Below are 27,325 nucleotides of genomic sequence, written 5' to 3'. Positions count from 1 at the left end.
CTGTTCAAACCCGAGGGGCCGCCTAGGGTTTTAATCCCTGCTCGCTTCTAGGTTCTCTCTGTAGCCTCTGTTCACATCTGGTTTTTTAAAATAATACATTGTTTTTAATCCATTTCTTTTCACCAGTTTGGGGTGTATCTACAGGCAAAATGCCCAAGTATTACCTTGTGATTATGGCGATGAGTAATATAGTTTAACGAGTGCTACGTCACAATGAGAAAAGGGACGTTGCCATTTTGACTGCACGTCTACTCTAATAAATGTCATCTTTTCGGAGCAATTTATGTTTATTTAGCAGACACTTTTCTCCAATGTAGCTGGCAGCTCAAAATTATTATTTAATTATTTTATTTTATTTTATTTTTTCCCTCCCTTGACTTTCAGTTGGGAGTTTTTTCGTTCCTTTTCTCCGTAGCCAGTAGACATACTTATAGCTTTAGTAACTGCATGGATAATGTATTACTCAAATATACAGTCAACTGTATTACTTGTTCATTCGTTTCATGCCTTTGTTCAGTGCTCTGTATCACAGTGTGAGAGCACTCGATCAAAATGAATTGAATTTAATGAAATACATATATAATAACTCAAAAGTTATTGTTACTTTAACATTTTTAAGCAAAATGATAGACAGCTGGATGTAGTGTTTCTATCTTAGGAATCTGTTTTTTTACTTGTTACTGAGCGTGGTCCTTTCATGTTTGACCTCATCCAACAGCGGTTATGTTGCAAATTAAGCAGCGTTTTCATACGTCTGCTCCAGGAAACAGTGTACAGAGTTTGGACAGTAACATCTAGACTTACGTCCTTCTTACTTAAGTGCCTGGGTGGCTCTCGTCATCGTTTTGCTCCGGTGAGATGGAGATTTTTTTTTTTCCTCGCAATAACGTGCTATCAACGGTCTGTCTCAAATGACGACTGACGTGTAAGAAGTTCATGTTTTCGTTTTCAATAGTTACAGAACTGTCATAAGATATCAGGGGGGTCATCTTAGAGTCCAGACGGCCTAGTGGGTTTGGATTTTATCCCAGGTCACACCTGTGTCGTCTCCCCTTCATTGCATCCACACCTTGCTTTAATTAAAAAGCTAAACTTCTGCCTTAAATATCTAAAGGCCACATTTGTTAAATTAAAATATTCTCTTCTCACTTCAGAAGCTCAGCTCTTTTGTCACATTGTTCCCGGTGTTTGTAAAGCACCTTATAACTTATACACCTGATTTCTGAAGCGATTCAGATTGTCTCAAAGGAAAATCATCCATTTTCTTACAATTACCTGCAACGTTTTACGGAAAGTATGAAGCCACAATCCTTTCCTCCGGGCAAACAATGTGAACATCACAGAAACAGAAAAGCACAGTTCCAAAATTGTACTGCATTCGTTTTATTAGCTTCTGAAAAGAATCCTATTTTAGGTAAGGAGTGTTTTCAGACTGTAGGTAGGTAAAATGATTGCTTTGTCCCGAAATGCGTACGAACGTCTCGTATACGGTTAAAAGTGAAATGAAAACATCCAGCTGCTTGACGTGCGGAAACGCTGATTACAACCAGACTGTGGCCAGTTCTCGGCTCTTGGACGTGTCCACCGTTAAGTCCCGGCCGCTCTCCGTGTTCCCGAGCCTTCGCCCTCGGATGTGTCGTTACAACGTGAGCCAGCGCCGGCTGTCAGGGCGCAGGACGCGGCTGTTTTCCTTTGGTCGATTTGCTTGTTTGTAGATGTCAGGGGCAGACGGGGTGCTCAGCTGGATTGGTACGAGGCTGCCGTCCTTCGTGGACCAATCCAGCACGTGAAGGGCTTCGCTAGGGGTTCCTTTTGGGCTGAAACACCACAAAACCCACTTGTTCGGTTTATGAAACATCTATTTCATAACCCTGTGCAGAGCTAGACCTCACATCGTTGTCATATTTCAAGAATGTTTATTATTATAATATTTCAAGAAGCTTACATTATCATGGTGAACAGAGCAAGTTCATGCAGATGTTTGTTGACCCATTTGAAAGATCTAGAATGCATCATAGTAAAATTGACATAACCACAGAGCTATACATAATAACAATACAATATACATTGATTGATTGTTTGAAAAAATTATTTTTTGTGTCTTCTGAATGCGTTTGCTTTGCTTCATTCCAGTGACCAGGCAACAGCGATATTACTCACTGGAATGATACTGTGTACTGTAGTACCGCTTCCTCCTTTAATAATTAGTTGTTTATAATGTGTTATTTTCAAAGGATAGATGGGAATTCTTTAAGAGGGAAATGTACGATCACAATTTAGCTTCACGTATTTCTGCCGGCTTTACTAGTTGAAACCAGAGAAGGACCATATCTCTGACTACGGTCGTCCCCCAGCCAGCGAAGGGCAAAGGCCAGTGCCGTGACAAGACAGCAGGTGGGATGGGCAGCAGTGGGGGTTTGTCCTGCTGGGGGAATTTAGCAGGACTCATCTTCGCTGAATGGGTTCACCTTTTACCGAGGGAGTTAGCCCCACCTCCCCGTTTCGGTACCATGCCACAGAGCCCTCGACCCCAGCAAGGTCCTAAGTCCTTTGCTGTTAAACCTTTCTTCTTTACTAGGATGTATATTTCACCGCCACATTTTCTCCAACTTCATCAGCAGCTGGCTGATCAAAAAGCGCATGAAGTCGACTTCAGTGTGCAATTCTGGGAAATTTCTCCCCCCTTTGTGCTGGAGGGTAATGGTGGGAGCAGCACTGAACAGCCGATGACGCACGCAGCACTGCGTAAGGCAACGTGCTGCCGCGGTGATGGGAGGTTCGGCTGCTCGCTTGCTTTCCTGGCCGAGAGCTCAGAGCTAAACTGTAATTATAACCCAACGTTGCGGATCATATTTTGGGTCATACTTACGAGGCTTTAGGGTTTGCTGCAGATGAGCAAAGGCTTGTGGCCTCAGATGAGCTTAGCCTTCTTATGGCGGCACTATTTCGCCTCTTGAGTTGACAGCTGTCAGCGTGCAACGTGTGTCGCGTGGAACACAGTTCGTTCATGTGGAGAACTGGAAATGAGCACTTTTGTCCTTGAGTGTATGCACAGTGCATTGGAAACCATTGGCTGATTGATTGGTAATTGTCTGATTTTGAGAGAGAGAGAGAGAAAAAAAAACTTGTATACCTGTAATACCTGTTCACATCATGCCATTAACCTCATTTCAGGAGCAAAAGAGCATGACCTTGTCATCATACCATCTAACTGATCATGCCCATCTCTACCAGGCAAAATGCCAGGACTCGAGGGTGGAAATCACAACCGGAGGGTACCAAGATACAGCCTCTGGCTTCACCCGCAATGCGACAGCATCCAATTCCAACAAAACTTCCGAGGAGTGAGAGACACCTCCCGGAGTCCAGTTTTCAGATGCAGAAACAACTGAAAGGCTCTAGTGCCCATGAACTCACCTCTCATGATATTATCTCCAAATGACCCCAGGCTGCTGGTTAGCCGTGTGGCCAAAGTGAGTGAAGATATTGTAAAATAAAATATATTGATTACTTCTGCTAAATAAATAGGAAAAAAGAGAAGAATCTACTGAAGGCAGTCCACTCGAGTCTAAATGGTGACGTTTTTGAATATTTTAAAAAAACTATCTATATCATCTGTTCGCTTCCAACTGTAAGATCACACAAGCAGTAAACATTTAGTAAATGTACTCTGCCTTATGCCCTATGCTTGATGAGCTCTGGACCCCCGTGGCCCTGCAAGTGGTTACTGATCACGGATGAGTGAAAAAAACAGTAGAGAACAAGGTTTCAAGATGGGTACATGTGATCTATGCACGTTTGGTTCAAGTAAGCATCTCTTTTCTGGGGCCAAAGCGTGAAACGCAAGGCAGTGGCTACAAATACAGTCCATGGCTTTGTCAGCTCAAACTCGCAAACTATGGTGTCCAAGCAAGCGCTCTAACTGCAAGGCCAACATATCAGTTTTACTTTACCAGTGACCTCTTTCTCTGGGTCTATTGGACAACATGAGCCTCTGCAACAGATCAAGTGTGCGTGTAAACCCAAGTGGTCATTTTTAATAATACAGAAAGGATGGAAAGTTTTGAACCTCGAGTAAATATTTAATGCAGCAAGAAGTAAACATAAACAAAGAGGCAATGTATGAAGAGTCCTCTGTAGCGCTGCCAAAGATCCGCGTCGTTCTGGCCTTTGTTTAGTGCATCTGGGACCGTGCGCTGCGATCTGACTGTCTGCTTCCATGTTTATCTTTATAGCCTCTTCAAGGGCTGCCATACGAGCAGAACCCTGTCCTCCATATGGCAACGCGTTTTCTAAGGCCGTCCGAATGGCTCGTGGGGATGCTGGGGGTCTCAGGGGAACCGGCCCTGACACGGACTGGGTGCCATTATTGCTGACAGCACATTTTCATTATCAGCTGTGAGAGGAAAAATGCTAAAACCTTCAAGTGGAATGAAATGTCCATTTAAGTTCAACTAAATAGTCCTTTGATTCCTTTTCATGACCTTAAGAAAAGATGACAAAGTTTAAAAGGGTGGCACAGCGAGTAGCGCTGCTGTCTCACAGCGCCTGGGTGGTGTCAAAGGTTCAATCCTCGTTCAGCCTGCGTGGAGTTTGCACGTTCTCCCCATGCCTGCTTGGGTTTCCTCCCACAGTCCAAAGACATGCTGTTCAGATTCCCTCATAGTGTGTGTGAGTGACAATGACGGAGAGAGAGTGTGTTCCACTGATGTATGGATGAGTGACCCAGTGTATATAGTGTATCTAGCAGTGTAAGTTACCTTGGTGAATAAGGTGTGTGGGCTGATAACACTACGTGGAGTTCATTGGAAGTCGCGTTGGAGAAAAGTGTCTGCTAAACACACACACACACACACACACATTTTCAGAACCGCTTGTCCCAGATGGGGTCGCGGGGAACCGGAGCCTACCCGGCAACACAGGGCGTAAGGCCGGAGGGGGAGGGGACACACCCAGGATGGGACGCCAGTCCACCGCAAGGCACCCCAAGCGGGACTCGAACCCCAGACCCACTGGAGAGCAGGAATGTGGTCCAACCCACTGCGCTACCGCGCCCCCTCGTCTGCTAAACAAGTAAATGTAAAAGGTTACAGTGCAACCGAAGACAATCTTATTGGGAAATGTAAAGCGAGAGTGCAATGTACAGTACAGGTTGAGTGAAAAGTGTGAATGTACCTGGATAACCTCAGTAAAAGTTGAACTGGACAGAAGACTGAAAGCAGAGCAACCTAAAAGTGTCCCACATCTGGGAACACACGGCGTTTCATTTCCTGCTCGGAGGTCCTAACCGAATGCCTGGTGAGAAAAGCTGGATTCAAGCAGATGTGCTCCAATTTGTGACGCGTATTTGTTAAATATTACACGTATGCAGGTCTAACAGGTGGAGCTGAACACTCACACAGTGCCCCTCGTGCTGCTAACACCCCTCATCTGGTGCGTCCGCAGTCCGGCCAAGCGGGACTTGGCGACATGACAGGAGCTCAAGACTGATAATAGTTAAAGTGACAATAATAGGGAAAATGCGCAAACGTGCGACGATGCGACCGGGCGGAATTGTTCGAAGGACTCGACGTCTTCGGCTACGTGACCGAGCGATAACGTTTCTTTTGCGGAGTCCAATGGCAGCCCAACGCAAAACACAGTGAGCGCGATCAGTTTCTTTACTCTCTAGGGACGCTGATGTTTCTCCAAGCTCAGTCACGTTTCAGTCGGTTCTCTTAGACATTCGGCTTCGAGGGCAGCCGTGTCCTTATTTGGTCCCGAGCGCAAGGTGGCCGGGCTCTGACGAACGACTTGGGTGGGCTCCGGCGGCTGTCTTCTCTCTAAGGACTGGAGGGAAGGTTCGGAACGAGCCGCTTCGCCTCGGCTTCGTCCGTTTGAACGTGAAACGCGAGGCGTTCGGAGAAGCGCGCATTCAGGGTGCCGCGGGGTTCCGCCGCAAAGGCCCTCCGAGGCTTATCGCTCAACGGGCGCACGTGTAGCTACGTCGCAGCCGTGACCACAGAGTAGATAGAGCGGTTGAGTGCACGCTCGCCGAGGAACACGATGGCACCGAGCGCTTCTTTGCTGAAGAGAAGAGCTGTTCATGCGATGTGCTTCCTGTGTAAGCGTTCCTACAAAGACAGGAAATGTTTTGCATGCTCGTAACATCGTTTCTCATCGTGCTGGAAATTCCCGTCAGCAGAACACCTATCATTAAGTTTGGGACTAATAGTTATCCTGTCGGAAATAGGGAGAGGGCGTGAAGTTGCCGTAAGGGCCGAAGAAGCCGTTTCGTGGGGCTCGGATTGCTGTCCGGTCCGCGGGCCCCGGGCCCCGGGCCGGGAGGTTCGCCGCGCTTTGTTTCCCCCGCGCGGCCCGTTTGTCAAACCTACTTATGAGAAAGGCTTTGCGATATTGAAATTTGCGAGAAACTTTCGTAATGCCAATTCTGGGACCTGTCTCATGTGTAGAGAATTTTGTAACTTCCGCAATTATTTCTTGCCTGTTAGGAGGCTTTAATGTGTTTTTAGTTGTGGGAAACGTTCGCCTGTTCCTAGTACCCGCTTTTCTAGTTGCGCTGCGTTCCATGGGGCCCGACTGACAACTGTGTTCGACGAGCTCCCCCTAGTGGTCAACTCGTGCAGTTTCCTGTACAGGTGAGTTTGGTAGAAATACAGTCCAGAAATAATTTTGTGCTGTGCGGAAATTATTATTATTATTGTTTAATAACAATGCACTCAGAACTAAGAAAAATTGTGTGAAAGGGTTAGAAGAAAGAATGTATGTTACACTAAAACTTGCAATACATCGCATTATGTTTAGGGCTGAAATGTTGAAATATCATCTACGCTTAACTCTTTACAAATGATATTGACAGTAAGACTAAGCACCTGTGCTCGCGGCTTTTTTTTTTTACTTCCGGTTCAGCTTTGCAGAGTCATTTAACTTTCGGGGTGAACAGATTTCCCAAGAATTCACACGTCGAGAACGAGCTTCTTTTTGTGTATAGGCTATATATTTGTGTAATAAAAACAAAAAAACTTGCTTGTAAGGAAAAGTCCCGAACAGTGTTTACAGTGCCGTTCGATATTGGAGTAATTTTCAAACATTTATTTCAAACATTTTATTTTTTTTCATATTCACAAAGACACTTGCCTTTTTTGTGTCGCTTCTAGTTGTTAACTTATACCTCTAACTTACATGTATAGTTTCAGGTATTGTCAAGAATTTGCTCTTCAGGACAAATTATTCGCTGAAAATCATCGCGGACAACTGGTGGTGTCATTTAGGCGACGACTTAATAAAATCTTAATTTTATATATATGTGATTAATATTTATAATAATATATAAAATTATACATATGAGTAATAAAATCTTTATCTACCCTTATAACAGCTAATACAAGTGTAACAACACACACAGACATATTGTGTATATCTTAGTAGAGAAGTCATCTTATACGCGCTTTTATATATTCAGTCATATTTATAAATATATAAAACATAATCCTCAAATGCCAGATCTTGGTTTAAACGTCACATACACAGGCAGAATACTCTCAGAAAAAATCCCGCGAAACGTGCACTCAAATCATTGGACACTGAAAGAGTGTATTCATGTTTAATACAAAATGTTTAAATCTATTACACAAATACATTTTATTGATTTAGACTCGTTAATTACAACATTAAACCGCTTTTCTCGGCTCAGTCGCAGCTTCCCGCCCACGGAAACAATGACGTCAGCAAAGAGTGTTCCCGCGCAAACGGCACGCGCCGCGGTGGGAGGTACCGCTGGAGCCCCGGGTTCCGTTTGGCGCTTGTCGCTAGATGGTGTGTAACGTCTCCATTTCGTACTTCGTCAACTGGCAGCTGAGCTTTTACAATTTCCTCCTTATGTGGCCGTACGTTTGGGGTTACGTGCCCTCATTCTTTGGCCTCCTTGGCTTATTTGCGCAGCACTTCGTTGACACTGGTGAATTGATTTCACGTCAAGAAGCTGCACATCAGGAAAATGTGACATTCAGCATTGAAGAACTTTGCGTTGCGGGCCGGTAGCGTTTTCTCATTTCGTGTTGAGCGTTAATTTTGTCCTTCAGCACAACGGCATGGACGCCTCAGAGAACGCCCTTGTTTTGCTGCGGAGGAAAGGCCGGGGGATGAGCGGTTGCGCCGTGTCTCTCGAGTCTTTCGGCCGAATTCTCCGTGACCTGGGGATGCGGGCTCCTGGTCGGCTTGAGATTCAGGACGTGTGACCTTCCGTCAATCGCATACTCGCATCGAAATCGCAGAATCTCACTCAAATCTGGCAACACCTGCTACATGGGACACAGGGACAGCTGGTACCGTAGTGGTTTGAGCTGCTGCCTTGGGACCCAAAGGTCTCGGGTTTGATTCCCACTTTCAGCCGTGGTACCCTTGAGCGAAGTATTTACCCTAAAATTGCTCCTGCAAAAATTTCCCAGCTGTACCTTAATGTTGTAAGTTGCTTTGGAGGAATGTGTCAGCTAAACGAATAAATATAAACGTATGTAAATGTGGGACAAGTGGTTCAGCAGGAAAGATCTAGACAGGTTGAGGGGAAAGTTGTGTGTGTGTGTAGGTTGGCTGTCTGCAAATGTGCTGTATGGCAGGAACCTAGGAGGGAGGCAAAAGGCCCAAAGGAACAACCCTGTGCCCCCTATCCTTTAGAGCAACCTGAGGAAATTTTTATTCCCATGGCCCACTGGCTCTCTGAACCCTCACGATGAGGTTTTGTTTTTGCTCTGTGTTTCCCAAGGGCTCCGTGCTGAACCGGCTGGTCAGGTGCAGAAGGCTGCTCGATGTGACCGAACTTTAAACAAATATTTATATAACATCTTGTCAGCCTCGGCCGAGGAGTTCACCTCCAAGGTCAACGCGCTCTCGGTCACAATCATTGTGGGAATTATCCCAACCGCGTACAGCACTGCCTCATAAGTTACCTGCACTGATCTACAGAAATATTTCCTTTTCACATTAAACTTTTATTTGAAAGGAAGCTCCTACCAGGAAATCCTCTGCTTTGCTTCCGCAACACAATTATGTAATTAACTGCATGGATTCTGTTTTCCCTGAGTTCATGATTAAAAAAGCCAACATTGATTGGACTTGTGATCGCTTTTCTACACCTAACCATCAAAAAAATTAAAATATAGCAAATCAGTTCAAAACCAGTCTAAAATGGCCAGTAAGTTTTAAAATTCGTAAAACATTTTTCTGCATCATAGCGATAATATTCCACCGCATATACTGACAAGGCTGAATCGACTGAGAAATTGTACCTATTATTCAACCATCCAGAGCAGCAAACCTTTATGAAACTTCTCAAATGCTGTTGTTTTAAATGTCATTTTTATGAGCCTGAGTTCTGACTCTTCTGTTAATATAAGCCTCCATTTTTTCTTGCATGACATCACTATGGAAGATTTTCTTTGGGATGTTTCCAATGATAGAACCCTGTGGGAAGAGCAGCTGTGAGACTGGTCATTTCCCCACCACCCTAGTATTTGTAATCACCACAATCTCTATCAAAATTCTAGGACTACTGCACTTCATGCACTAAAATTATACTATGATGTTTGGTAAAAATAAACCATATTTTTTCAGCTTAATAATTAATTACTCTCTTCCTTTTTATCTAACCAGCAACACAGCAAGATATTGTCTGGAAGCTTCAGGTTAAGTAATGGTGCTGATCAGCAGTAACCTTTGGAACTCCAGTATGTTACTGCTACTTTTCCTTATGCCAAAAAACTGGAAAAAATAATTGTTTGGCAAGGTTGTCTTATATCGTTTACCAACAAATCATACCAATTGACCAGTTTTAAATCTTTGGTATCTGATTTGTTTTGTTTTCGGACTGTGTTCTACATATAGAAAAGATACGTGAACAATGCCAGGTCAACAGGCAAGCAAGATCAGCACACTGAACATGAAGCCCTGGAACTGACCACACATAGGAAGGATCTATTGACCAACTGTGTGTCCTTTACCAGGATCCAGTGAGAGATGCTGCCATACGTGTGGTCTCCTGTCATCACGTAATTCAGAGACGTCCTCACAAACTCCTCTGCCGTAAATGTGACTAAGTTGGGCTCTTGGTAACCACTCATTGCCGTGGAGACTCCAAAGGGGGTCACCGTCTGCAAATGTGTACAAAGCAAGGAAGTATGCTGGATAAGGACAGGGATGTGAAACCTCAAGGTTGCTGGTTCCAGTCTCTAGACTGGCACTTGTATGGTACTCTTATGCAAGGTGATACACCTTAAACAGCAGCAGTAAAATACACAGCTGCATAAATGGGTAAAATTTTAAGATGCTTTAGTTTCCAGTTAAGAATACTGTATAAATAATAAGCGGAGCTCAATTACCTGGATTATGATTCCTTTTGCTTTGTACTCAGCTTGGAGACCACGAGAAAATCTCTCTGCGAAAACCTGGGCGTTAAATGAACCGGTGAGTAATGTAAACATTTTAAAAGCACATTAACTGTGTGTTTCCTCTAAAACATAACGATACGCAACCATGTCTTGACTTATTCAAAACCAGAAAAACAAAATCACGGAAAGCCTAGGGAGAGTTTAAAACAGTCTAAATGGGAAAGTGTTCATGGAAGACACTGGATGCATTGCTAAGCTTTTTAGCCTGGACGTGTGGTAATAAAAGCTGAACGCACTGACCTTTGACGCTCCGTATATAGAGTACATCGGCCAAGGAACATAAGCCACACCAGATGAAATGTTGAGAATTAATCCTCTCTTCCTTTGAGAGGAACACATAATTTAGTTTACTTGTCTTATTCATTTACATTTACCCATTTCACAAATGTTTTTCTCCAAACTTACAATTTAAAAAAAAATACCAAAATATATTCAGAAAAAAAAAAACTGACAAAAAGCTTCAAAAAGACACACAACTAACAAAACACTGTTTGTACTGCTATTTGAGCCACTATTACCAAGAAGTAGCCAATGTAAATTTTAGCTGGGTGTTTAAAGTGGTACTGCTGTAAACTGAAAAGTGATAATATTTTGCATGGAAATAAATATGACATCAAAAGGCCTTTGGTTCAGCTGCATGATGCTGTCTGAGCTTTTACCTTTTTTCCATCCCTGGTAAGACTACCCTGCACATCTGTGAAGTAAAATGAAGGTGTTTGAGTTAAAAAGGTCATAATTTAATAATAAAAGAAATCTTTTACATTCTCATATGGCGTATGTCTTTGGATTTTGGGCCTTCCACTTTATGAACCATGACTCTATAAATCTGGAATTTTTGCAGACTCTAGAGAATGTTACAGTTTATTAATAGGGTGACCTACCAGTCCTGGTGGAATAACAACTGTAACAGGGAAATGACCAGTTAAGGAGAAGTGACTAGTTCTGCATTGTCAGCAACAGGTTTTTGAACATTGAACAGTTCGGTGGGATTACTATCCAGGTCCGGGATGCTCACAAGTTTCACTCGGTGTGGCAAGCCATGCCACAGCTGGCGCTAGGGAAATATACGAAAGCCAGCCGTGCAATAAATTTCCCTGGAGCGAACCTAAACGTCCAGTCCTGCTAGAACAGGGCTTGGCACTCTGAGGTATGTATCATGAGTAATAAATAGCTTTTGCAGCTGCAACCTCAAAATTTAATTTTCAGATTATATAGGAGGAGGGAAATGACATTTATTTGAAATGGCGCTCAAGGACTGTCCTGTTCTGCCCATCGCCCAGGTGTTTTTTAGGTAAGTCCTTGAAGGCACATAGTGCAGCACTGTCCTTATCCTGTATTCTGTTTAACAAACTAACACATCTATGATTTTATTCAGGCAACTTGAGGTATACCTCCACCGCAATCTTTGACAGCTGTGCCTTATTTAGGATTCAGGGCTTAATGTCAGTGAAGGCAAACACACTCAAGAGTTCCCTTGGCCTGATACCATGATTCTTGCTGGGAAGGCTGGCCTGGCACAATTGTGGAAGTTGGGCTGGACTGACTGACTAACTGATTGACTATCCATCCATCCATCCATCCATCCATCCATCCATCCATCCATCCACCCACCTATCTAATCAACTCAACTGCTGTAATACCAATGAGTAGGGTGTTTACTCTCAAATGCTCTAGTAAAACACCAGGGTCCATTTAAACGCAGTCACAAAAGAAAAAGACTTTGAGGGGAAAAAACAGAGAAATGTTGCTCCAGTTGTCTGTTCATAGTCATCAGAACTCACCTCTGTTAAACTCTTTACATTACAGTTGATCAAATCTGTGATTTTCTGGAACAATAAATAAAAAAAATTACTCAGGCAATCAAAAACTCATGGCAGCACATCTTTCTCTGTTCTGTTAATAAAGAGATATTTGCCAATTACTGTAAATATACTGTAACTGCTAAACAGTAAGAACACACACACACAGAGTCTGAAACCGCTTGTCCCATACGGGGTCACGGGGAGCCAGAGCCTAACTTGGCAACACCCGGGACAGGATGCCAGTCTGTCACAAGGCACCCTAAGCAGGACTTGAACCCCACACCCACCAGAGAGCAGGACCCAGCCAAACCCACTGTGCCACCATGCCCCCCTCACAGTAAAAACCTATCTGCGAAATACTCCCCAGTAGAACTGGCAAGTTTTATAAAATCAGAAATGGAATTCCTATAACTTTCGTTTTTCATTGCAGTATTTTGTTCAGGGGGGGCGTCCCGTCCTGGGTGTGTCCCCTCCCCCTCCGGCCTTTCGCCCTGTGTTACTGGGTAGGCTCCAGTTCCCCGTGACCCCGTCTGGGACGAGCAGTTCTGAAGGTGTGTGTGTGTGTGTGTGTGTGTATTTTGTTCAGAAATATTGAACAATTAAGTTTGTCTGGCAAACTCAGAGACTTATTCAAATCTCTCCTTTTTTCACAGGGGGAATTTGCTCTGATCTCACGTAGTCTCCTCCCTGGATGCCCCATTCCTGCCACCTGTCCGTGGGAACGGCATGGGGTGTGCCCACCAGACCGCCTGCTATGTGGACGCTTCCGAGCGGGTCGTTCTTACCTGGGCCAAGTCTTCTTGCTCAAGGAACAGGCAAGCTTTTGCACTAGGGAGCATCCCCACATTGTTCACTGCGGGAGCAGAATGGATGGGTTCAATTAAGCAGGGCAATTATTATGCGCAGGTCAGCGTACACCCAAAAGTCAGAATGACGTACCTAGAACACCAACTTCTAAGCCCCTCAGGCTCTCCATTATGTGCTCATAAATGTCATCCTTAGTGAAGTCGGCTGTGATGATTTTCACCCGTTGCCCAGTCAGAGCCCCTGCAGAAAACATGTTGAAAGTCATAGCGCAGATCTCCATGACAGCAGAACGTCAGCGCGAAAGCTGCTGAAGCTGTGAGTCCCCTCACCTATTTCCTGCGCGGCTTTTTCCAGCTTCCACAGAGTTCTGCTCATGAGTACTATGTCCATTCCATGCTTTGCCAGCTGCACGACACATATGAGAGTAACAGATGTTGGTCTTGCTGCATGAAATAAATAACTGAGATTGGAATTCATCTACAGGGGGGTGCGGTGGCGCAGTGGGTTGGACCACGGTCCTGCGCTCCGGTGGGTCTGGGGTTCGAGTCCCGCTTCGGGTGCCTTGCGACGGACTGGCGTCCCGTCCTGGGTGTGTCCCCTCCCCCTCCAGCCTTACGCTCTGTGTTGCCGGGTAGGCTCTGGTTCCCCGTGACCCCGTATGGGACAAGCTGTTCTGAAAATGTGTGTGTGTGTGTGTGTGTGTGTGGAATTCATCTGTGAATCCAAGGGAATGTTCTTCCGTCAATGGCCATCGGACACGGGCCTCCTGTTGCACTGAGGCTCTCAACCAATGTGCTGCTTTGGGTTTTGGCTTCCAGTGTTTGCTCAGTTACAGGCCCACAAAGGTTCATCTCAAAGAGCAATGACCATTGAGGGGACCATGACCCAATGTAGAAATTATGGTTGTAACCAAGCCATTGAAATGGAACAATGGGGATGATTCGAAGAAATTTTTCCTTTTTAGAACTTCTCAGTATCCTGTGCGATCACTGTAGCTTTCTGCAGGAACCGAACTCTGGTTCAAAATTTAACATAGGACAGAAGGTACTGTAGTGGTAAGAGCAGCCACTTTATCCCCAAAGGGCCCAGGCTTGGATCACATCCCCTGCTGTGACAGTGCTGTGACGATTACCTCAACTGCATATGCTTTCCCGATGCCATCAGATCCCCCAGATATCACTGCAACGAAGAAAAATACCGCTCGTGGATTCAGTCCGAACGCTGCATGACAAAATCCATGTAAATACACAGTGATTACCTACTTTGGTATTTGTTCAGTAATTCAACGAAACAACTAAAATAGTAGGGCACAGTGAAGAATCCTCCATGCATTGTGAATTACTGCTGATCTTCAGTGTATATTACAGCACAGATATACAATATCATATATCCAGTGTACACCCAATGTCCAACATATGAACCACAGCGATACTGGTGGTCCCCAAGTTACGACTGGATTACGTTCCGCAAAACCCATCGTAAGTCGAAAATATCGTAAGTCGAAAATGCATTTAATACACCTAACCCTACCGAACATCATAGCCTAGCATTCGTGCAATGACCATTAGGGTCTTGCTGCCTTCATACCAGGCGATTATCTTGAGTTTCTCCTCAAGGGTAATTGCCCTCCTCTTCTTCTTCCCACCAGTAGCAGGAGACACAGATGGGCGTTTCTGTGACGTTATGGATGCGCAAAACACAACCGCGTGACAGACCGGGAGATGCGGATCGCTGCCGCTACCCAGCATCACGAGAGAATATCGCACCGCATTTCACCTTTCCCAGGAAAATTCAAAATTCAAAGTACGGTTTCTACTGAATGTCAATCGCCAGCTCAACGTCGTAAAGTCGGAAAATCGTCAGTTGAACCATCGTAAGTCGAGGAGCATCTGTGTATTTTCTCACAACATGTGAATGAAATGTAAAGGGTTGGGGTGCAGAACAAGAGAATCTCTTGCTGTGCAGCAGAACACCGAAGATCCTGCAGGGATGTCCCGGCAACATTCCCTCTGGGGCACGATGCGATTCTGCGGACTGTGCCTTGTTTGTGTGGCTTTGGACGGAGTATCATTTGTTTTAATGCGGTGTTCCCACAGGCTCCGTCTGCGCGCAGCTTTTTGATAAAGGAGCAGCAAGGACAATGGCAGACAGGCAGAGAGGCAGAGGACTTTGGCTGGGCTCCGTTCCAGCATCCTCCCAGGCCGGGTCCAGCCCATAGCATTTCTTTCACATCGAAGATCTGGAACTCTGTCCTTTCCTGGGGTATTCAGTGCTTTACTCTGTGTACTCCAGCCTCTAAGCTAATACTTTGACTCGGCATCTTAAAAACTGCGTAGTGCCATTTTTAACTTTCCAGCCGTTTATTCAAGTAGACATTTGAACAAGGACACTTAGGATGTTTTGTGGAATTATCCAGATACTTCAAATATCTTCTGATACTGCTGGATCACAAATGAAGTCAGTGTAGGTACTGCAAAGTCATGTGGTCAAGAGGAAATATTTAAAAGCAAAATTATTTATTGTCTTGAGGTTTTGCAAATGATTAAAACTAAATATATTTGTTGCATAGCTTACAATGTTAAACTACTAACAATCATTTACGCTGCTGGGCAATTTAACTGGAGCAATCAGGGTAAGTACCTCAAAGATACTACAGCCGGAGGTGGGTTTCAAATCTGCAACCTTTGGGTCCAAAGGCAGCAGCTCTTACCGCTGTGCTGCCAGCTGCCCCCTTTTTTTTTTGGTATTTCAATAAATACCAACCAACAAGTTCCAGCCTTTCAAAGCAGCCGTGGAGATCTTGCTTAATCGTTTCCACCTCTGAAATGCTGAACGGATGAGAATTTTACCGTAATCGGTGCCCAGTACACTTGCTTATAGAATTCGGCTCTCATTTTTAACAGAAAAAAAAAAAAAAAGACGTTGCGAACCTGTTAGACTGCCCTCATTTCAAAATCTTATTTTTTCTGCAATCATCCCAAAAACAGCAGAGCCACATCTGGAAATAAAAAAATCGATATTAATGAGCCGTGAACGTAACGGTTTGCTGTCGCCTCCCACACCTGTGCATGTTTACTGCAGGGTGGGGCTATTACTGAGACCATGGGCCACCCTGATGTGGATGTGTACATCTTTATTTCTCAGCTCTGAGACGTTCCTGAAGGGAAATTCAAAAGCGAACATGTATTTCCAGTTTAGGAGTGACGGAGCAGACTGGAACAACACTAACAGGGTGAAAGCTCTCCAGACCGTAAAGCAAATACATGATGCTGGATTTTCTTTTTTTTTCCCGCCTATTTTATACTATTTTGTTGTTCCGCACTATGATTTATGCTTAAATTTGAGCAGTAGCGGGGATGGAATTAAACACTGGTCTTCTTTACCTTGAGCAGTGTTTTTTAAACATCCTGGTTTGTAGCGGTCCGTTGAAAAAAGATACACACACACATTAAGTGTGACACTGAATAACAAGAGTTATCTCGTACTTTCAAGGACAAATAAGCATCTTGTTCGGGTCTCCCCGGATGAAGAGCGCACCGAACCATACAGAGAAATCGACCGCTTTGCCTGTTAGTGCTCAATTTGTGTCTTTTCAAACTCGATCGCTTCAGCTCTATCCCCCAAAGACGTTTTTATTGCTAGACTGCATCTACTGTAATTCTTTAGTTTTAAGCTTTACTTGTGATAATATGAATCAAATTTGTCAGGCACTATATTTTTGCAAGGTTCATGTCTGGTTTTCCTAGCAAATGGGGAAAAAAAAAAAAGTTTGGCTTTGGCACAAATTTTGGCACTGTAGCAGTCCAGAAAGATTTTGTTGTTCTCATTTAAAATGTTAGTATAGAAAAACATTTCTCTTTTTGAAGTTGTGGTGTAAAGTTCACATCTGTTTCTGCAAAGACCAAATATCATGGAAAATTTCCCTGTTTTAAGCTAATTAAGAACCAAAACCAGCACTCCCTGTCTGCACCCCATCCCTTGACTGGAAGTTTGAGGAAAGTTTGGTTTGGAGGACCTGCTGCAGAGACCATTCCGGAAAATCTCAAGTGCTCAGGAACAATTTGACCAGACATGCACATTAGGTGGGTATGGGACCCTGACTTTTATCTCACCGCTAGCTACTTAGCTCACTTAATTTCAACCATACTGCCATGTTGGTTTTTCCATTTTCCAAGTTTTGTGCCATGATCTGTCAATGCCAGCAGAGCTGGAGATGGACTTTCACCCTGCTGGGACTGAGTTTAGCGTGGTACAGCGTAATGGCTGCAGCAGGGAAGCTTATCATGGGGCTGCGGACGCTAGGATTGGTTAGGGTAACGACGGACAGGTTGAGAGCTGGGTTTCTAGAAATAGAGAAATAAACTTGTGTAAGCTTTATTACCAGCAAGTCAAAACATCTTAATGATGGATAGGTGTAAATATGACAAATGGGAGTTTGCTCTCCAGTATATTCGCACGTTTCCTTCACCGACAAGGACGCATGTTGGGTTTTCACAGCCCTGCTGAGCTCGGTCACTTGGCGAAATGGAATAAGAATCTCTTTCTCATCTCGTACTCCAAGGTCTCTGTGAGCATACAAAATGGTACAGTCTACAGCCGCTGGGTCTTGAATCATGTCTGGAACGTTGTTGACCAGCTTGTAGGCGCCAGTAGATCGGATGAGCCGGATGCCACAAGGTTAATGTGTTGTTGTTTTTATTTTTATGCTTAGCTGATGTTTAACTCCAGAATGGCTTGCAGTTCGACCAGTCTGTACAGCTGAGTATTTTAACAGGAGCGATTAAGGCAACGTCACTGCTGAGCACTATACTACCTGCTTAATCTAAACTCACATATAGAAAAAAAAGGTGAGTATAGTGCTCTGGTTTTCTCCCACAGTCCAAAGACATGTGTTTCAGGTAAACTTTTGACTCAAAATTGTCCAGAGTGTGGGTAAATGGCTAGATAGTTTAGTATAGTGTATTTAGCATTGTAAAAAAAAACAAAAGAATAAACACAAACGGTCCAAAAGTAACAAGTGACACTGAAATTGTTCTCTGTTGTGTAACCCCTGTACCTGCCAAAAACAGATTCTCAAAAGGATTTTGAACTGTGTTTATGTACATGAGTCTTGTGCGAGAATTATAATTTCATCTGCAGACTAGCTGTAGCATAATTGTGTCAGAATGGTCTAAATTGAAGGTGACTGTGACTTTTTTACAGCAACTTCATATTTGCTCTTGAGAAATCAGCTTGAAGTTTGCTCTTGATATTTATTCTTTAGGGACAGCTCGTAGTGGGGTGGTTACAGTTACTGCCTTCGGACTCAAAGGTTGCAGGTCTGAACTGCACCTCCGGCTGCAGTACCCTTGAGCAAGGTACTTACCCAAAATTGCTCCGGTAAAATTACCCAGCTGTAAAAATGGGTAAAAAACTGTAGGTAGATTAACATGGTAAGTTGCTTTGGAGAAAAGCATCAGCTAAACGAATAAACGTAAAAAAGAACAAAAAGGAGAAGGCACTGTCGAAACAAGTATGAATACCATGCACATCAGTTTCCCTGGAATGTTTAATTCTACTGCCATTATTGCCCTATATACCTACCAAAAATTTCTGTAGTCTCTAATGCAATAATTAATAGTGGAAACCTCATTTATTTGTCTTTTTAAAAACATAAGCACATAATTTTTGTAACTGATATGTACATTGCATCCCTTTTGAATATGCAGTGGTGTAAATAACTATAAAACGCACCTTGGACAACTTACCCGCCCACTGACCCAAGGAGGTGAAGAAAGAGTTAGGTAGTGGGGACCACATCCTGGCGAAAGCCATCTTCACCAGGCTCAGGAGTTTAGACCCATAAAACAAGACGACCGCTGCCCCGACAGACACGAAGAGCAACTCCGCAAACGCCATGGCAGCTCACACCCGAGTTCCTCCCCGCTGCCGTCCTGCAGGCGGCTTGTTTTTATTTTCTGCTCCCTGCCACCTGTGGCTCCTCCTGAGCTCTGCGGAGGCGCAAACCGCCACACCGGCATTCTTGCGCCGGGCGGCGGGGGACGTGTCCCTTCGAACCCTCTCCGGCACGACTCCTCCCTGCAAGCGAGGCATTACTGTCAACACCCAGCTCCACACGACATGTTCACCGCTTGCACTTTGTTCGATTCCCTTTTCTCATTTCAGATTGAGAAACGGAATACATGCCACATATTTATCTTGCGCTATCAGCACAGAGACAGAGAAATATTTGTAGTTATGTCAACTTTGAGGGCCGTGTCCTTACAAGTATCCTTCGCTAGACGCTCAGACGCAGACATATGAAACAATCATGCAAATAATATACCCATGGTGGTCCAGTTTCATAGAACATTCACACACACAGAGGCCGAAACCACTTGTCCCAAGTGGGGTTGGGGGGAGCCCAACCCGGCAACACAGAGCGCAGGGCTGAAGGGGAGGGGACGCACCCAGGATGGGACACCAGTCCATCGCAAGGTACCCCAAGGAGGACTCGAACCCCAGACCCGCCAGAGAGCAGGTCAAACCCGCTGCGCCACCACACCCCTTCCAGACGACATTCAGAGTAAGATTATGTATTTTTTTGCAGCCTCAAAAAAAGCAAACACCTTTTCGTGTTTTTCACCTCGACCTTAAAAAATAAGGTTTGCTGTGCAATCGAGCTACTTCGAATCATTTTTGTGCATTTCACTATCAACAGACAGCAAGAACAAACTTGCTATACTGTAACTACCCTTTGTTACTGGTGTTCCAGCAAGGAATGCATGCACGCACACATTGACTGAAACCGCTTGTCCTGAGGGGGTTTGCGGCGAACCAGAGCCTAACCCAGCAACACAGGGCGCAAGGCTGGAGGGGACACACCCAGGACGGGACGCCAGTCCATTGCAAGGCACCCCAAGCAGGACTCGAACTCCAGACCCGCCAGACAGCAGGACCCGGCCAAACCTGCTGTGCCACCACACCTTACCATGAGTGCGGAATACATTTATTGTAAATAGTTGCATTATGGGAAAATGTGAAATGTAAGTGTGCAACCGCTGGGGGGCACTTCTGGGGAAAATGATGGGGTGACCATGTTTGCCAGTATATTAAAAGAGAGTCTGGGAGTGCTAAGGAGTCTGGGAAGGATGATGAGAAGTGCAGGTCCTACAGGAAACAGGGTCCTCAGACTGAGAGCGTCATTTTCTTGTGCACCGGTGTTCAACAAAACGTCTGAGATAGACGCTGTCTGTGTGTTCTTCTTCGCCCCATCCAGACCCACGGTGCTGTGCGCCACAGCACTTTACTCTGCACACTCGGAGTCCCCACTTGAGAAGCCACTCCGATAATTTGTCGATATTATTTTCAGCGAGGGAGCGAGTTATGTCCTCTTCTGGGGCGTAAGAACATTCCAAACGTTGACATTTACGGTACGTGCTAACTACAGGCCTCAGAATGTGAGAGAAAGGAAAGGCCAAGGACCCTTCTGGGCTTCTGACAGACAAAATGGCAAAGAGCTGCAAGGAACTGGTTCACATAAGGAAAAGTCAGTGTGAATTTTCTGAACAATTTTAATCCAGCCAAAAAAAAAAAAAAAAATGTGTTTTAAACTGTAGTCTACCGATTTTCCTCATCAGCAGATTGAAAAAAACATCCACTGCTGTGTGATCTGTGGAAAAGTGATATGGTGCTTGTGGTAAACCTGTACAGTTCCCTATAAACTTATAACCCCATCCGCCCACGAACAGAAATGAATTCGCCATGAATAACTGAGCTATTCCGACAGCGCACCGCTCCGTTAAGCCTCAGTAAGAAACTCGCCATCTGTAATTTGGCGCCCTCTGCTGGACGGAAATGGAAACGTTTAATGAGCCAGTCTAATTGGTCCGGGGACGTTCAGCATGAACGAACTCATTCATACTGTAATGACCCGAATGAGAACGGAACCACACTAGGGGTAGTTCTAAAAGGGCTGGGCTTTATTAAGGTTCTGATCAATAGGACGGAGTGCGGTCGCGTCCGCAACCAACGACCATAACACTTTTTAGAACAAATATAACAGAGCGAGCGCACGCTTCCCACTTTCGCAGCCTCTCTGTCCAGCTCTCCGCATGCGCACTCTGATACTTCTTACGTCACACGTATTCTCTCAAACGCTGTAAGAGTGAACAACCGAGCAAAGAGGAAATAACGGAATATAACACATGAACGCAACAGAAAACCCATTTAACAATCAAGTAACAAAAGGTCCCGCAGGGTATTACAACACGTAACAAAATACGTATGCGTATAATTGTATTTTATTTTTTTTTTACATTTAAATTTATTTATTTAGCAGACGCTTTTCCCAGTGATTTCCAGTGAACTCTATGTAGTGTTATTAGCCCACACTGCTAGATACACTACTTACACTGGGTCACTCATTGACACTCACACGCTACATATTTTAATTTGCCGATTTAGGTTCGTTCACCAATAAATACACTGCAAATAGTTCTCACCAACGAAACGAACATAACATTTTTTATAAAGCACATCTTCACCATTAACACAGTTAAAAACTATATAGGCAGCGAGGACGAAGCGATGCCGGGGGTACACAGAGAATAAGCTACAAAACAAACAAGCAAGCAAATAATGAAAAATCAAACAATTATTTTGTAATGACATTGTGTGTTGATTAAAAGTAAGATATAATGCCTGGAACTATTACTAGTAATAATGTATTTTCTAATACCCGACTCAGCGCACTTAAGGTGTGTGAGCAACAGAAGCGGCACCAGCGCGTGACCCTGCGCGACTCGCGTCAGGTGTTTCACACGTCATCATTGTGCGCAGCAATTTCGTCATCGTTGCGCACAGCTGCGGTTGGTGTGTTTCGCCATGTTTGCGCGCCGCGGCACATGTTCGATGCGTCATCGCCGGGCGCCGCACTGCTTGTGTATGGCGCCATCCTAACAACGCGTGTGCGTTTCTGCTCGAAGCTGACGCCAGCGCAGTTCTCACATTCCGCACTACAGTCTTTTCACAGCAGGTCAGTAATGTTGGAACGGGTACGGCGGCCGCCTCAGAGTCCCGCTCCGCTCGCCTCGCGCTGTGAGCGGGGTTCCAGCTCCGCAGTGCAGTGGATCTGGGCCTGAGACAGAGTGAGTGTGAGTGTGTGTAGGCCGGTGTGTTTTGTCGGTTGCTGTGTGTGTGTGTGTGTTCCTGCTGTACAGGACTGTGCGCACACACACGTTTGGGGACATTCACATTGTAGTTAAACATGATGAAGTTCAATTCTACAGTCCCGAGTGTTTCTTCTTGTTTTCTTCTTGTGTTTGTGGCCGGACGACGTTGCCTAGTAGTACTACTACTAGTAGTAGTAGAAGAAACTGGAAATTTTCACCCAGAGACACTGTCTGCCTGGTCACCAACCCCCTGCACCAGTGCAGCACTGCGACGATTATAATAATAATGATGATGATGGTGATTGGGCTTATGCTGACCCGCCGGTGATGTTGGTTCAAATCCAGGTGGTGGCTCTCTCTCTCTCTCTCTCTCTCTCTCTCTCTCCAACCAATCAATGCCATCATCTACTCTGTTTTCTGAGCTGTTAGGTCTTACCCCTGAGCCAGGTGACATTTACGTTACATTTTTACATGATTTATTCATTAGCTGACACTTTTCTCCAAGCGACTTGCAAGGTTAACCACCTACAGTTATTTAGGCATTTATACAGCTGGGTAACTTTACTGGAGCAATTAGAGTAAGTACCTTGCTCAAGGGTACTGCAGCCAGAGGTGGGGATCGAACCTGCAACCTGCAACCTTTGGGTCCAAAGGCAGAAACCCTGACCGCTACGGTACCAGCTGTCCCTGGCGCTGCTGTGTCTGTGCCTCAGAGAGCTGACGGTACCCTTACATTGATGGTACGACATGAAGACAACGGCGGTGAGGTGTGGTATACCTCACACTAGACAGCTCTGTCTTGCTGTACTTTGATTAGTTGGATGTGCTTTAATAGCGCAGATGATCAATCTGCAAGCTCTGTCATCTACACATTCTGGTCTGGTCTGGCTGCTGACAAACACTTCTGCTGGTGAGCAGCTTTTTCCAACATTTATGACTTCAGGTTCCTGCACAGAGCCTAGTGTTGTACCCTGGAGAAATCTATGGACCTCTGATGTCAAGGTGAGTGCAGCAGGCCATCCGGTACAGAAGACACTTTGAACGGAAGTGGCTGCCAAACAACTGGGTCATAGAACTAACAAACATCTGTATAGGGGTCTCCGCCAAGGGTTGACGTGGTTTGTCATGACTTGGGCTGAGTGGTCTCGACAACACTGGATTCCAGTAAATGGTGTGTGTGTGTGTTGGGCTGATGTTGCACTGTGAGTCATTCCTAAAACAGTGTTTCATCAACACAGGGATGGTTTTGTCCAACACAGTGTCGAGTTTTTTTGGACTTCGCTAAATTGAGATTGACTGCAAGATGAAATTTCCTACAGTTGAAAAATATTCCTATCTAACCTACAGTGAAAGCGTAGCATCATTGATTTCTTAAATGTTTTTTAAAAAAAAAAAAAAAAAAACAAAAACTCTGGTATGGTGGAGTTCATTCCTTCAGTTGAAGGTCTGTTTGCACCCCACTTGAAATGTTACATGGATGGAGGTATGTAAAGGTCTCCTTAAACGTGTGGGTGATTCTGGTGCAGCACTTGTCTGAACGTTCCCGGTTGAACCCCCCTCCCGCAAATTTTTGAAAAAATGATTACCTAATGATGTTAGTCGCCTCGACAAATGAGTCACTTGAATAAAGTGCAATAATTGTGTGCCTGTCTAATCTGTCTGTGATGGTTACATACTAATATGTGCAATTAGTCATGAAGCAGGTGTAGTGGATGTAAAGACTGTAAGTGTACAATTTTTTCGTACATGGCAATGCAGTTCAAATGAATGGTTCCGTTTCTTGCCACCTCTGATGTTTTTGTCACATATACTGTTCTCTAGTCCTGTTAGTGGCCAGGGGTGCCATGAGATTGTCATTAATTTTGACTTTGCTGGATCATCTTAATTTTCATCATATATTTTTGACAAGTGTTTACTACAGCAGAATGTAGTAATTTTCTTGAATAAATGTCCTTTATTTTATAGTGCTACGCATGTATTATGGCTGATTAGGCTAAAGTAAATGAATATAACAGTTTCCATCTGCTTTATATAAATTTATTTGTTCACAATTGTCCAATAAGTGATCAGTTTGTCGGTTGACACATTTGACTCGTGTAAGAGTCATGAGTCACTTTATTACCTATTTAAATTGTATTGACTAAGATCAAAAGTGTTCTTGGGTGAACTGCTCCAATGGGAACCTGTCTCGTGCTGCCATTAAAAAAAGACAAATAACTTGAAGGATTCATTGCTTAAAAAAAAAAAAAAAAAGGTTGAAAACCACTGGTTTTGCCTGTCTGACTTTAGCTCCTTTCTGCCACCTTGTGGCGGAATCGTGGCAGTGCAGGTTGCATTCTGGTTAAAGGACCACACTTGTTAACAGAAGGCTGCTGTTTCAAGTCCCATGAGGAGCTGCGCTCAGCCTGAATGACTCCACTTAAACATACAGCTTTATAAATGGACATCTTTGTAAGGTGTTTTGGATAAATGTGTCTGCTTTGGGTAGATGGTGGTAATAAATAATTCATAGAGGAATTTATTAATTTTTGTAAACCGTTTATGCAGAGAGTATGAGTGCCGCTGTCCAGTGTGGCAGATGAGGCCCCAGACACGATCCTATTGGAAAGTCGTCAAGACACAAAGCAGCCCAGCGGACAAATACAGCAACAGGATGTTAGCACGTGCATCGGTGCAGTGCTGGCCTCTTGGGTTCTGTCTGCGTTTTTAATTAAAGTGTCTCCATTGCAGTTTGAGTACTTTTTGTTTGTGCTGATTTGAATTTTAAACCAAGCAATGCAAAGTGAATATGGAGTGCTCTGGTGCAGCAGTGTTCCCCTCTCAACCTCGCAGAGTTAATTTGCTTAATCGCGAAAGGATACTGTAAGGAGTGTCCAGCTGTGACATTTTTTTACTAGTCAGATAATCAGGTCTATATAGTTATCAATTTATCCATTCTGAATAAACCATTGATTTTAGCTGTTTGTTCCTGTGAATCTGCACGGAATTGGCGTAGTGGGGCAGTGACTAGTATAGTGGTTAGGGTCACTCCTTTACAGTCAGAAGGGTCCTGGTTTGAGTCCTGCTCCTGCTTTGAGCAAGGTACTTACCATGAACTGTTCTTACGCAGGTCTTTACACCTGTTTCTCCTTATGTTTACTTTTGTAATGGTTGACAGCTGTTGTACAGCATTCACAGCTGGGAGGTTTTGGAACTTTGGGAGTATGAACCTCCCCTCCCCACCTCACCCTGAACGTGTTGACATGCTCGTAGGCTTTATGGACTCTGCAATAGTCCTATTTGTGGTAGTGCCTTAGGCTGCCAAGTTAATTCTACAAACTAAATGAGATTCTTCCTCCTTTTTCCTTAACTACTTCATTAAAGGTTACATAGACTACACATTTTTAATTAAAGGGGTTTCTCATGGAAACCAGAAGCTTATGTCGGCCTGTTATTTTGAAAGCATGTTTGACCTATTGTAATATTTTCTTGAAATGTTTTTGAAATTAGTGTTGGTGCAGCGTTCAGTTATTCTCATATTCTTATTGGATAAAATTCCACTGAGACCCAGTAGCTGAATATCCGTGCCACGGCCTCCACGTTCGTTTCCCCCAAGTTAATGTGTTAATTTCCCCATGTTCCTCGTTTCTGGCTTCCTCAGGGTTCCCATGGACATCAACAGCGCCAGCTCTGTGGTCCTACAGGCCCTGACACAGGCCACCAGCCAGGACACGGCCGTGTTGAAGCCGGCCGAAGAGCAGCTGAAGCAATGGGAGACTCAGCCTGGCTTCTACTCTGTGCTGTTGGTAGGTCTCCCTGCTGCCCCAGACCCACAGACCTTTGCAATAATTTGACTTGTAACACTCTGTGTTTGATGAGCATCCCCACACCACTAACAGCTCCTCTTTGTCTGCCTTGCCCATATCAGCCAGAGTTTGCTCATCCTTGCAGCACAGCCTCTTACTGGGTGGTCAGGAAACACGTTCAGGGTGGCAGGCTCTTGAATTTCATCTGCCAGGTACAGGTGTTACACACACAGTGACATGTGATGAGTGTGTGTGTGTGTGTGTGTGTGTGTATACACGAGAGAATAGAGAGAGAGGGGAACAATACACAGATTTTCTTGATAGTTATTGCTCTGATTTCTTTTTAATGTTGTTCCTGGAAAACAAAACACTGCTTCAGGAAACCTATTTTGTGGGTTATGGTTTCTATGCAGTAGCTGCAAAAGATAAAATTTTTACGCGGCAAACTGAACTGGCTGTGTGGGGCTCCATCCAGAGCCCTCGGTACAGTACCGGGGACCAACGCAACTGTGCTCTTATTTTCATCAAAGACCATAATAACCCCACACTTGCCTCTGATGGTCATAGACGTGTTAGATGGGAAGTGCAGGGAATGGATAAACTGTGAAAGGTTCACACAAGGAAATCTGAGCATCAGTTGAAGGCCTCCAAAGTGTAAGGGATAATCTGTTACCTTTCTGTTCCTTAATTGTTTATCGTGATTATTTTAAAAAATGCATGTATAACATTTCTGCTGCATGTGATTTTAAAAATACAACTGGAAGTCAGTGCATTTTTGGTGTGCATGGGGTGTGAGAGAAGGCACACTGTAGAGATCACCATGTTGTGAGCTCCGGCACATTCCGGTGCGAGTGAGGGGGACTGCAGTGCCCTGTCCGTCCTCCTTTCCACACAGGCTGCTGTCTCGCTGTTTTTCATCACTGTATACACCTCTGGGGGCAGGGTATTATTGCCATTTGACAGAGCGTGATGCAGCTTGCCTGTCTCCATTGTGGCGAGGCAAGGCGGGTGGGTGCTGGGGGGCCCAAACGGTAGGGGGTCATGCAGTGGGGAGAAACTCAAGCCCACGGCATATACTCTTGGTTTTGGATCTCAGCTGTACCAGGTCCACATTCTGATACGGTCTTTGTACTGTTACCCTGAAACAAAGTGCTGAGCCATTCACCTCCTGAATTATATATTTCTATTAAATGCATCACAAAACCTGATGTTTATTTTAATATTTTCTACTTTTGATTTTTTTTCCCCACTCGCTGAGTAGATTCACAGTATAGATCTCATCACCGCCTAGAATAACACACTATCGATCTTGTCAGTTTTAATAGGGTTTTTAACCT

General features: G+C 44.4%; 2 protein-coding genes across 3 annotated transcripts in view; one reads left to right on the top strand and one right to left on the bottom strand.

Moving 5' to 3' along the window:
- Positions 1-8,475: 8,475 nt before the first annotated feature.
- hsd17b3 (hydroxysteroid (17-beta) dehydrogenase 3) lies at positions 8,476-19,077 on the bottom strand. Its single transcript, XM_018758941.2, has 11 exons — positions 18,799-19,077; positions 14,184-14,230; positions 13,381-13,456; positions 13,184-13,291; positions 13,030-13,097; positions 12,224-12,268; positions 11,102-11,136; positions 10,683-10,764; positions 10,374-10,439; positions 9,996-10,145; positions 8,476-9,459 (listed from the first exon to the last, which is right to left on the bottom strand). Exons 1-11 carry the CDS (start codon positions 18,947-18,949, stop codon positions 9,343-9,345), a joined length of 945 nt encoding a protein of 314 aa, XP_018614457.1. The 5' UTR covers positions 18,950-19,077; the 3' UTR covers positions 8,476-9,342.
- A 2,854-nt stretch (positions 19,078-21,931) lies between these two features.
- Positions 21,932-27,325, top strand: part of ipo11 (importin 11) — a 130,408-nt gene continuing 125,014 nt past the window's right edge. Inside the window, exons 1-2 of one of the 2 annotated variants that reach the window (XM_018759315.2) lie at positions 21,932-22,067; positions 25,844-25,988. In XM_018759315.2, the coding sequence (XP_018614831.1) occupies positions 21,937-22,067; positions 25,844-25,988 (276 nt within the window). In that variant the 5' untranslated portion in view covers positions 21,932-21,936. Of the gene's footprint in view, positions 22,068-22,093; positions 22,180-25,843; positions 25,989-27,325 lie in introns of those variants that run through there. The other variant, XM_018759316.2, reaches the window with a different exon arrangement.

This window comes from Scleropages formosus, chromosome 17, assembly GCF_900964775.1.
Source record: "Scleropages formosus chromosome 17, fSclFor1.1, whole genome shotgun sequence".
NCBI lineage: Eukaryota > Metazoa > Chordata > Actinopteri > Osteoglossiformes > Osteoglossidae > Scleropages > Scleropages formosus.
This window is presented reverse-complemented; position numbering and strand designations above follow the sequence as displayed.

Bases quoted from the DNA above. Each gene is read 5' to 3' on its own strand.
- hsd17b3 (XM_018758941.2), bottom strand. From the start codon at position 18,949: ATGGCGTTTGCGGAGTTGCTCTTCGTGTCTGTCGGGGCAGCGGTCGTC. The intron at 13,457-14,183 runs GTAATCGTCACA...TGTGTCGTGCAG, and splicing joins GGAAAGCATATGCAGTTGAG to CTGGCAAAGCATGGAATGGA. The intron at 12,269-13,029 runs GTAAGAACGACC...TTATTGTTCCAG, and splicing joins AGCAAGAAGACTTGGCCCAG to AAAATCACAGATTTGATCAA.